Raw genomic sequence first — 12,812 nt, forward strand, 5'->3', positions numbered from 1 at the left:
CAGATCATCCTGACTCTTGTGCTGTTTGCCTGTAACGCTTTTAAGAAATAGAATCTAGTTCACACCTCCAAAGGAAATCTTATTTTTAATAGTCTATTCATTTTCCTTTAATTCAAGGGGAACTGAGTTTCCTTGTGTTACTCAGAGCAGCATCTACAAAATAACGAAGAAGGACGTTAATACTCGAGAGACTTTGGAGACCCAGACTGCCGGGGCTAGGGCTTCTAACACTGAATGGGAGGATTCGAAAGGTTCGTCTGAATTCAAAGGTGATGGCTTTTGGTTGGTTGACTATGAAAGCTGTCATTCTGTTCCAGAATCATTTCTTAAAGGCCTCTATTTTATGAATGGCACAGCTTCGCTGGAAGCAAAAGAAACAGAATTCACATCTCCTGCAACTGGAATTCATAAATATTATACGAATTATGCTGTGTGGGTCTAGAGAACAGGAGACACAGGAAGGACCCAAGTATCAGAGACTTTTACACTGTATTTGCCAGATTTCAAATAAGATAGCCTAATGTCTATTTTGAAACCTAAACGCTTCTGACAGGTGCATATGCGGTCAACTGTAATCTCCTAATCCACAAACTGGCACACATTTTTGTAGGCCACAGTGTACCATCTTGCTTGATGCCATGTAATGGGCAAGATCTCGATCAAAACCACTTGATATTATAGCATTCAACAGAAGTCTGTCCATAAGCATGAATTTCTCAATCAGCCTAAGTCAGAAGTGCATGTTATTTGAAAGGACTATATACTTTTAAAAGATCTGAAGTCAGAACTTTCTAGAGAACAGGGGCCAAGGGAACCTAGTCCCTTGATCTAGTAGCACTGCCACGCTGAGAGTAATGACTGCTTTCAATGCTGATGATCTAGCAATACATTACACTTCTGCCCCCCCCCGATAGCACTGCGAGAAAGAAATGGATCTTGAAAAGCAGTACTGATGGGAGAAAATAAAAATGGCTACAGAAGAATGTGCTTTTTTTTGCCAACTAACGTGGATATATGTTAACACATAAACTCTTCACCGCCTGAAACAGAAGCAGGGGCCCAAGGCCGATTTAAGTTGCTGTTTTGCCACACACTTTTCAGAGGTAGCGCTACACCCTCCGTCTGCCGTCACTGGTTACAGTAATGGAATCGTTTCAAATTAAAACTAATCGAATATGTAATTTTACATGCCCCGCATTACAGTTAGCTAAAATGTAATTAACTCTGTCCTGAATTAAGTAGGAGGACGTCTGGCTTTAAAGTGATGATTTTTAAATTTAAAATGATGATACAAGTTAGGGAAAACCTACCAAGTCTTCCTATATTATATGGAAGTTAGGTGAATACACTTGGTGTTTTCAGTTTTGAATCTTGGAGACCTGAGCACAAGAAAGGCCATTATTTTCTAGTACACACATGGCTTTATTGGCTTTTTTAATTGCTTCACCAAAAACAATTCATATACGTTAATGTCAACAGCTTCTTGAACACATACTTTAAGTGACTCATGTATTTCTTCTCTCATTAATGATTTAACTAAGCACAAAGCATTAGCAGAAAGCTGGCCACGTTTACTTTCAAACTTTTCAAACTTTTCAACGTAGAAAATGGAAATCAGTGAAATTCAGGGGAAAATGTGATTCATTACTATTTGGCTTCTGAAAGCATTCATAGTGTTATTAGCTTAGATTTTATCTTATTCTAACAGATACAATTTTTTTTTTAGAGAAGGAGTGGGCAGGGGGAGAGGGAGAGAGTGAGAATCTGAAGCAGGCTCCAGGCCCAGTGAGGAACCCAACGTGTGGCTCGATCTCACTATCATAAGATCGTTACCTGAGCCGAAATCAAGAGTGTGATGTTGAACCAAATGAGTCACCCAGGCACTCCCTAACAGATATAAATTCTTATTTTTATTTATTTTTGTCAGATACAAATTTTTAAAGTGACAAAGTGCGTAACTCAACGTGTGCAACACTTCTTTCTATTTGCCTGACACTCTCTTTTTAGAGTTAGTGCTTTTTCTGTCCTGTATAATACAAGAAAGAAATTATTAACTGCTCAATGTCATGAAGATATTGTCCTATGCTTTTAGAAACTTTGACTCTAGGTTTTATGTTCAGGTCTATGAACCAACTCAAATTACTTTTTGTATATGGAGTGAAATGTAGGGATGAAGGTTCATTTCTTTTACTGTATGGCTACCCAGTTGCTGGAGCACCATTTTTTAAAACAACCTTCCTTTCCCTATCCAGTGGGACTCAGTGCCTTGATTCAACATTCATTGATTATGTATATGTGGATCTACTTTAGAAATCTCTATTTTTCTATACTTATTCCCATACCACACTGCATTCATTACTGTAGCCTTATAGTAAGTCTTGAAATCAGATATGTAAGTACTCCAGATTTTTGGGATTCTTCTGTTCTGGATTTTTTTCCTCTCATATGCATTTTAGAATAAATATATATGTAGTTCCCCCCCAGAAGGGGCTGCTCAGATTTTGACTACATGGACTCCAGAGGCCGATCTGTGGACAATGGATTTCCTAACACCGCAACTGCCAACACTTAAACAGTCTCTCTGTCCCTTTATTAGGTCCTGTTAAATGTGTCTCAGCAGTGATTTGTGGTTGTCATTATAGAACCCTTAGACATCTACTGGTAGATGTATCCCTACTTATTTCACAGTTTATATTATGAATGTAAATGGTATTGTTTTTTGAAATTACAGTTTTTTTCAGTTCTTTGTGGCCAGGATATAGAATTAGTTTATTTCGTATAATGATATTGTATACTACGGCCTTATAGAATTCACCTGTTACTTCTAGTAGGGTCTTTTGTGTAGAGATTCCTTACGGTTTTGTACACATATGTGATCTGCTCAGTGTGACAGTGCTGCCTCTTCTTTTCTTTTGCTTTCTCTCTTTATCTTGAAGTATGACACTGGCTATAATGGAAATGGTGACGGTGAGTATCCCTGGCTTGTTTCCAATCTCAGGGTAACAGCTTCCAATATTTTACCATTAAGTATGATGTTAGTTTTGGTTTTTCATGAGCGTGCATCATCAGATCGAGGAAATTCCCTTTATTCCTCATCTGGTGAGTTTTTATCATGGAGGAGTATGTAGTTTTGCTCAGTGTTTTTATGCATGTATCGAAACGATGACAAAATTTCTCCTTCTGTTATGTTAATATGGTGAATCACACTGATTTTTAAGTGTGTGATACAAGTATTTAAACTTCTAATTTGAAATAATTCAAATTTCTCTTATGCTTTCCTTTTTGTCCCATGTGTTCTTTGGAGGTGTGTCATTTAATATCCAGATAGCTACAGATATCAATTGTTCTTTTCTTATTTTTCTTTTTAAGTAGGCTCTGCACCCAACATGGGGCTTAAACTCATGACCCTGAGATCAAGAGTCACACACTCTACCAACTGAGCCAGCCAGGTTCCCCCAGGTAACAATTTCTACTATAATGCTTTTTAAGACTTTATATGACTGCACTCTTCTGAAATGTATTGAGACTTATTTTAACGACCCAGCATATGATCTATCTTGGCGAAGGTTCCACGCACACTTAAAAGTAATGGTGTACCAAATTGGCAAGGAAGAAGTCAAACTCTCTCTCTTCGCAGATGACATGATTCTTTATATGGAAAACCCAAAAGACTCCACCCCCAAACTTCTAGAACTCATACAGCAATTCAGTATTCAGTGGCAGGATACAAAGTCAATGTCCAGAAATCAGTGGCTTTCTTATACACTAACAATGAAAATATAGAAAGGCAAATTAGAGAATCGATTCCATTTACTGTAGCACCAAGAACCATAAGATACCTCGGAATAAACCTAACCAAAGAGGTTAAAGATCTGTACTCGAGGAACTACAGAACACTCCTAAAAGAAATTGAAGAAGACACAAAAAGATGGAAGACCATTCCATGCTCTTGGATCGGAAGAATAAACATCGTTAAAATGTCTATACTGCCCAGAGCAATCTATACTTTTAATGCCATTCCGATCAAAATTCCACCAGTATTTTTCAAAGAGCTGGAGCAAATAATCCTAAAATTTGTATGGAATCAGAAGGGACCCCAAATTGCTAAGGAAATGTTGAAAAACAAAAATAAAGCTGGCGGCATCACGTTACCTGATTTCAAGCTTTACTACAAAGCTGTGATCACCAAGACAGCATGGTACTGGCATAAAAACAGACACATGGACCAGTGGAACAGAGTAGAGAGCCCAGATATGGACCCTCAACTCTATGGTCAAATAATCTTCGACAAAACAGGAAAAAATATCCAGTGGAAAAAAGACAGTCTCTTCAATAAATGGTGCTGGGAAAACTGGACAGCTAATATGTAGAAGAATGAAACTCGACCATTCTCTTACACCGTACACAAAGATAAACTCGAGATGGATAAAAGACCTCAACGTGAGACAGGAATCCATCAGAATCCTAGAGGAGAACATAGGCAGTAACCTCTTTGATATCAGCCACAGCAACTTCTTTCAAGATATGTCTCCAAAGGCGAAGGAAACAAAGGCAAAGATGAACTTTTGGGACTTCATCAAGATCAAAAGCTTCTGCACAGCAAAAGAAACAGTCAACAAAACAAAGAGGCAACCCACGGAATGGGAGAAGATATTTGCAAATGACAGTACAGACAAAAGGTTGATATCCAGGATCTATAAAGAACTCCTCAAACTCAACACACACAAAACAGACAATCATATTAAAAAATGGGCAGAAGATATGAACAGACACTTCTCCAATGAAGACATACAAATGGCTACCAGACACATGAAAAAATGTTCATCATCACTAGCCATCAAGGAGATTCAAATCAAAACCACATTGAGATACCACCTTACACCAGTTAGAATGGCCAAAATTAGCAAGACAGGAAACAACGTGTGTTGGAGAGGATGTGGAGAAAGGGGAACCCTCTTACACTGTTGGTGGGAATGCAAACTGGTGCAGCCACTTTGGAGAACAGTGTGGAGATTCCTCAGGAAATTAAAAATAGAGCTTCCCTATGACCCTGCAATTGCGCTACTGGGTATTTACCCCAAAGATATAGATGTAGTGAAAAGAAGGGCCATCTGTACCCCAATGTTTATAGCAGCAACGGCCACGGTCGCCAAACTGTGGAAAGAACCAAGATGCCCTTCAACAGATGAATGGATAAGGAAGATGTGGTCCATATACACTATGGAGTATTATGCCTCCATCAGAAAGGACGAATACCCAACTTTTGTAGCAACATGGACGGGACTGGAAGAGATTATGCTGAGTGAAATAAGTCAAGCAGAGAGAGTCAAGTATCATATGGTTTCACTTATTTGTGGAGCATAACAAATAATATAGAGGACAAGGGTAGATGGAGAGGAGAAGGGAGTTGAGGGAAATTGGAAGGGGAGGTGAACCATGAGAGACTACGGACTCTGAAAAACAACCTGAGGGTTTTGAAGGGGCGGGGGGTGGGAGGTTGGGGGAACCAGGTGGTGGGTATTAGGGAGGGCACAGACTGCATGGAGCACTGGGTGTGGTGAAAAAACAATGAATACTGTTACGCTGAAAAGAAATAAAAAATTTAATTAAAAAAAAAAAGTAATGGTGTATTCTGCAGTTGCTGGCTGTAGGTTTTAAGTAAATGACAATTAGTTCACATATGTCAAACTCTTCTGATTACTAATTATCTAAATAATTCATCAATTCAGTAATTATCTAAATAATTCAACAACTGGAGTACCTGGGTGGCTGAGTCAGTAAAGTGTCTGGCTTTTTTTTTTTTTTTAAAGATTTTTTATTTATTTATTTGACAGCCAGAGATCACAAGCAGGCAGAGAGGCAGGCAGAGAGAGAGAGGAGGAAGCAGGCTCCCCGCTGAGCAGAGAGCCCGATGCAGGGCTCGATCCCAGGACCCTGGGACCATGACCTGAACCGAAGGCAGAGGCTTTAACCCACTGAGCCATCCAGGCGCCCCAAGTGTCTGACTTTTGATCTCAGCTCAGGTCTTAATCTCAGGGTCAAGAGTTCAAGTCCCCCTCACTGGGCTCCATGCTGGGCATGGAGCCTACTTAAGTAATAATAATAATATGATAATAATAATAATAATAATTCAACAACTTGTACAGAGAAATGTTGAAAGGTGATCCAGATTTAGAGTACCTAAAAAAAAAAAGTGACCCTCTTTGTGGGGCTCCTATGTGTCCTGATATTTTATATTAAGCCCTGTCCCCTGTAGATTTTGTTTCCTGTCGTAAATGAAATTCAAAACCAAAAAAGTTACTCCTGGTGTATTAGAGTCATTCCAACCCAGAGTACCATTGCCTAGATAGACTTCCAATACAAGTCGAAAACTAGGCATTCAAAGGAAACATGTGCATATGATAACAATCTTGTTCACAAAAAGTCTGGGTTTTTTTGTGATACCTCTTTATAGATAGCTCAGTATCTAGGGGGGAAAATGTACAAGAATACTGGTTTATTTTAAAATACAGAAATTTGGGACGCCTGAGTGGCTCAGTGGATTAAGCCACTGCTTTCGGATCAGCATGATCCCAGGGTCCTGGGATCGAGTCCCACATGGGTCTCCTCGCTCAGCAAGGAGCCTTTTTCTCCCTCTGTGTGCTCTGACTGCCGCTCCCCCTGCTTGTGCTCTCTCTCTGACAAATAAATAAATAAAATCTTTAAAAAATAATAAAATACAGAAATTTTATGTATTAAGGGTTGGGTTAATAGAAAGGAATATCAGGTTGGCACTCATCACTTCATACTACATTAATTCTTGGACATAGACACGGGTGTGTGTGTGTGTGTGTGTGTCTGTGTGTGTGCATGCGCGCGTGCACGCACATGAGTGTAGAGCTGAAAGCTACCATAAGGAAATAACGTGCTCTTAGAACTGGGTGAAAACACACTGGTAAAGCATTCTTAGGCATTAAGGCTGGTACCTTAAAAGCATATCATCGGTATTTAGTTCTGAAGGATCTCTTACAAGACACCACAGTATCTGAAAATCTCTTCCATAGCTATCAACCGTGTAGGGAAGAGTTTAACGTGTTCTAAAAATCTATTCTTTGTTAATTTAAAACCGTTAAAGGAAAAAATTAAATCCTAGCAAACATAACAGGATTGCAGCTCTGTTTCTAAGTGCAGAGAAGTTCTTACCCTAGGTCACCTGCATCCTTGGCGGAGCTTTAAAAATTTTAGCCTTTAAACAAATAGCATATGGTCTGTTCATATTATACCTGGAACTTTGGCATTCCGAAACCTATAGTCACCAATTAAGACCTGCGCAGTGTTCCCTGGAATCAGACCTTCTTTTCTTCTGTTCAGATTTTTCACCAACCTAAATAATAAATGAATTAGTAGCCAACAATGGTAATATAAGGTGATCAAAAATAAAAACATTGCATTGCAGTTCAAATTTTCACAAAGCTACTGCAGTACTCAACGACCTACATGACATTGTGCTTAAGTCCTTTGAGTAACTTACAAAGGACTTGGGTTACTAGCAAAAATGGTTATTACTTTAATGATCCGTCATTACTTTTCCCCCCGTGTGTACTCTTCCACCTTTAGGGCCAAAGTACACACAGTCATTATAGCATTTCAGCTAAGGTGATTGACACAATGGAGACAGAACTATTTCACGTAAAAGTTCCAAAAGATTTATGGAAGCTTCGTTCAATCCTCTTCCAAACAGTATTTCCTTCCTGCTCTGGGTTCCCTATAATTACGCAGTATATTTGGCAGAACCATCTTTGCAATTGGTGCTGTATGAAGTTGAATGCATGAGAACAGAATGGGAAGACGAAAAAGTCAATATTGGAATTGATAAAGGGTGGCTATGTTGTAGGGTAGCAAAGCATGGCTCCTGGCACATAGTGGGCATTCATTAGAAATGTGATGAATTAATGAATGACTTAAATGACCAAACATAGTACGATCTGTAGCCATTACAAAGCCAGATCTATCAGCTGAAATGTCTGAGCCAAAGGTAAACCACAAAAGAGCATGCAGACTCATAGCATTTCATTCTTTCAAAGCATTTTACACTCACCAAAGGTTAACATTCCTTTCAGTGAGCTATATAGGCATAGCTGAAGCAATGAAAATGAAACACTGATAAGAAATGTGATATTTCTGCTTCTTGAGACTGTATAACAAAGATACAAGGAAAGCAGAACATCTGATTAGATATCCGTGTGCCCCCGGCCGAGGTCATCGTAAGCACTGAGAACACACGTACCATTGACCTTCAACGTCTTCATGGAGAAATTGAATGACATCTCCATTTCTAATCAGGAGATCTTCTGGGCCCCTCTTCCTACAGTCTGCTAGGGCTCTGTATTTGCCTGGAGACTGGAAGGTTGTTTTGAAAAATCATGTTACAAATTTGACCATAAAACAGCTTGTATTAACTTCACGCTCTGTGACGCAAAGAATACACACTTTACGTCAGTGGAAACAGTGGCGGCTACAGCAGCTTAGGCAGGAAAGAGCAAACACGGAGCACAATGTGTATTCATTTCACCTGAAGAATTCATTTTTATTTGCAAAAAGAGAATTACACAAAAAATAATAGAGCATGACTAATTTAACTTAGACGAATTAGAAGCATAAACTCAGAAAAAGCCCAGCATGAAAATAATTTTTAAATACTGTTATTTGTAAACTAGGCTCATGGAAAATTTATCTAGGCACATATTAAAGGCAGCAGCCCTGAACAAAGACCTACTAATGCCCTCAAAAGGATTTCTGGCATTTGTATCATTTTGCACAGGTAAAAATAATTAGCATGAAAGCTCTGGGTCCAACAAAAGCATATTAAAACTATACTGTTGTGCTTTACTTGGCCTTAATCTTTTGGCAGCTATAATTTGAACTTGATTCATTAATAAGCCAAATTATCCAAGACACACTGATTGTAATTCGTTAAACAGTAGAGAGAGAAGAAATAATGATTTAAGTCCAAAATATTACTTTTTTTCAAAATTTTATTTTTAAGTCATCTCTACACCCAACGTGGGGCTTGAACTCGTAACGCTGAGCTCAAGAGTCACATGCTCCCCCAGCTGAGCCCGCCAGGTGCTAAAGTCCAAAAGTATTCTGAGATGAGGATTTTTCTAGCACAACATTGAATACATGGATTTTTTTAAAAAGAGTACCACAGCTAAAACTCTTTTAAATGAAAGACTTATGCGGCGTCGACTCTGTGCACATGGAAAGGAGTTAACCTGAAAACCCATACCCACATCACGTGGGCTTAAACGTCCTTTGAGCAGTACATCCCCATCCCCGAGGATTACAGCAGTCATCAATTCTGCATATTTGCTTTAGTCTCTGACACCCGACCAGGGAACATGCTGACTCGAGACCTGGCGGAAAACATTTAAACCCAAACTGGCTTCCTCGGATTTTCTGCTCCCATCCGAACAACTGCCTCTCCCGTCCTCAGACAGAATCGTGAGGGAAACTGCCGGACACATACGTATTATGGTCACTGTATTACTAAGAGAAAGAATACCCTGTTACTTTCTTAGAGAAAGCATTCCAGAGTCAGTGCTCTGCAGCCTTGCGGCTCTCCACGCCATTAGTCCCTGACCCTGACATTAGAACTGCCGAACCCAGCGTGTCCCTGATGCTTTGTGCAGCATCCCGCCCTCCGAGCTGCGGACTTCAGGAAACTGTCAGTATACAAAAGTCCAAAATATTCTTTTCTAACTCCCCCCCACAATAATCTACCAAGATCCTAACCACACTGCCCGCTATTTCTTCTAACAGTTACTCATACTCTAAAGCAAGCTCCTTTCGTTTTACGGGGTGCTCCCTTGCTCTGTTGTGCCGTTGTGGGTATCATTAACACGTGCTTTGGCCGCCCATGAAAATATATTCCCCAGATGTCCTCAAGTAGTTTCATATGTGTAAAGTTCATTCCCTAGATTTGTCTAGGGAATCTGGAATCTAAGCTGATTATTTTAAAGTATACCTGACTCTTCTCTGTTCTCTGATTTTATCTCCTACGCTTAGATTGAAAACACAGTGGGAAAGTTCAGCTAAAGATAAAACTGGCCGATGTACAGGGACTGGAATGATGGACCATTTGTCTCATCGGCTTCAGCAAGAGCACCACATAGAGCTCAAACCAGTTCTTGCGGACAGAAGGGCTTACTACGGCACGTTCGTGGTGAAACAGGTTTCAGATCTTTGGGCGATGAAATCTACCTAATGACCTCAAGGACACGGACAGAAGATTGCCCGCACATGCCTGCCTCCTGCGGCAATAATACTGCTCCAAGAGTTTTTATTTCTTTATTTGAATATGTCATCACTAACCATTAGGGGCCTTACTTCTTCATTGTCATCGTAAGAAGCGTAGAAATAGTTGCTTGGCCATTCCTCGGGGTCTTCAGAAATTTCTGCAGGTGCAGACATCTGGGTCCAACCTATAAGAAAAAGATGGAAGGGGGCAGTTACTTAATGGTGCTGGCCCAACACAGGCAGAGAAGTGAAACTAACTGTAACAATCAAGGTTGTCACCTTCAATGTCCAAGAATAGTACCTTTATATAATAAAACCTCCAATTAGCCTGTATTATCTTAGAATTTCTGATATTTCAGAAAGGGCCTGGAATGTCAGAGACTCCTTTTACTTTTTAGAAAGGTTTCAAGGTGGAGTTGGTGCAACAGTTATTAAAAATAATAAGTTAAAAAATATTCCACAGAGGATTTACCTTTTCTTATAGAAAATATTCCTTTCCCCAAATATTGTCTAGGGCATTTTTATGGGTCCAACTCAAATAGCACTTAGATCATCCTGCCTAGTTATATTATTATTTTGGAATTGTCTCCTCTGTCTTGTTGGGCATGTGCCATGCCACGTATGTGTAAGAGGTAATTCATCCACACGAGATATTGAGCTCATACAGAGTAAGCAATCTAACACAGGCAGAGATAAACAGAATTTCATCTTGGCCACACTAAACCATTCATGTTGTCTTGGAAAAGTCACGGCAAGTTTCTCTGACTTGTTTTCCTCACCTGTCAAATGAAGACATTGGTACCAGGCTCTCTGCTCAGGGGACCACCACACAGAGGAGCTGAGCACAGTGGCTTTCGGTTGAACAAGACTGCCATTACTTGTTTCTCTTCAACTAGTAGAGAACCCCTCTAGACCAGAACCGTCGTATCTAAGTATCGAGTATCAGTTCTGGCAAGCATTTCCCTAGGAAAGTCTACGCCGTTTACCCCGGGCTGTGTAGGTGACCCTGTCGGGCGCCTCTACGGCACCTTGCACTTTTGCAACACTGATCACATTTCATTTTAATTGCTTGCTGAATTCTCTTTCTACCCTTCTGGCTTCTAGAGATGCCAGACTGTATGCCCAGAGCTCTGCGCAATTCCCGGTACCGGGCCTGCATTCTATTAGTCGAAGTAAATGCCTTGTTTGAAATCAGCTTGAATGAGATAAGGTGCAAAAGAAAAATAAACTTTCCAGCTGTAAATGATTCCTCTCGATTCATGACAGCTATGTACAGGTGTCTTATTCGTCTCTATGCCATGGAGCAGGAGATCCCCCCCGCCCAACCCGGCCGACTTGAGCATGCGTCAGAAAGAATCACATGGAAACTCTGGGAGTGAGAGTTTCTGACTCAGAAGGTCTGAGGCAGACCCAGAGAATCTGCCTTCCTTACAAGCTCCCACGCGCTACCGGTCCAGGTGCCGCATTGGCAATCCCCCACCTGCACTGCCCACTAGGGTATCTTGCATGTGGAAAACAAAAGAGCCTCATCAAAATAGCTGAGCTCTGGTTTCTTTATACAAAGGGAAGAGAGAGGTAGATTTTCCGAGCTAACAATGGTGGAAAAGAAGGTGCACAGCACGCGCCTCGCCTCCCTAGGGCGGCCACGCTTACCCGTGTTAGCTTCAGCCCGAACCAACGGGACCGCCTCCCGGACCTCCGCCAGAGCACCACTGGGTTCCGGGGCGGGCTCCTCGGCGCCCAGAAAAGATCCGTGCTGCCTTCTGAAATAGTCAATGTGTAAAAATAAGTGAGCTTTTATCGTTTAAGAATAACAAGACATTAAAAATGGTATTTTTTTTCCAGTGATACTGTGTGTTAGGAACATTCTCTGAGAAACATTCAAACCTAGCTGATCCCCCCCGCCCTTAATTTAAGTCTGTAGAATGATAGTTCACAATACAATAAAAGCTTAAATTCTAGGATCCAAGCCAGCAAGTTCTCTAATATGCAAGGGAAAAAATGACTGCCTTCTGGACCCACAGCAGGCATATTGTTTAAAATTCCTATTATGTGTTATATTATATACTTGAAATTTGCTAATAGGTAGATCTTAAGTGATCTCACCACACACACACACACACACACACACACACACACACACACACACAGAAGGATGGCTGGAATTAATAATTCACAATGCATATGTACACCAAATCAAATTTTACTCTTTAAATATATACAAATTTTAAGTGTCGACCATAACCAATACAGTTGGAAAAATGTAAACAAAAAAAAATCCCATAAAAGGAGAAATTTATTGGTTCATATAACTGAAAGTCTAAGGATTAATGCTGAACACATACAAATCCAGGTGCTTAAGAAAAGTCATCAGGAATCCAATATTTCAGCACTGCTTTCCCTCCGTGTGGGTTCCCATCTCTGCTTCCCCCTGTCTCCCGCAGTCACATGTGGAAGGAGAACTGGCCCTAGTAACCCTAAGCTCAGAGGCTTAATAGAACTTCTCAAGTCAAAGGACGAGACCTCCTTCCTGA

At 40.4% G+C, this 12,812-nt stretch overlaps 1 protein-coding gene across 1 annotated transcript in view; it reads right to left on the reverse strand.

Annotated features, from left to right (window-relative positions):
* Positions 1–112: 112 nt before the first annotated feature.
* Positions 113–12,812, reverse strand: part of MCF2 (MCF.2 cell line derived transforming sequence) — a gene marked incomplete at both ends in the record, with an annotated part of 75,517 nt that continues 62,817 nt past the window's right edge. Inside the window, 5 exons of the mRNA XM_080795582.1 lie at positions 113–153; positions 7,263–7,363; positions 8,267–8,379; positions 10,354–10,463; positions 11,932–12,041. Coding sequence (XP_080651708.1) covers positions 113–153; positions 7,263–7,363; positions 8,267–8,379; positions 10,354–10,463; positions 11,932–12,041 — 475 coding nt within the window. The remainder of the gene's footprint in view (positions 154–7,262; positions 7,364–8,266; positions 8,380–10,353; positions 10,464–11,931; positions 12,042–12,812) is intronic.

The sequence above is a fragment of the Martes martes genome, assembly GCF_963455335.1.
Source record: "Martes martes genome assembly, chromosome: X".
NCBI lineage: Eukaryota > Metazoa > Chordata > Mammalia > Carnivora > Mustelidae > Martes > Martes martes.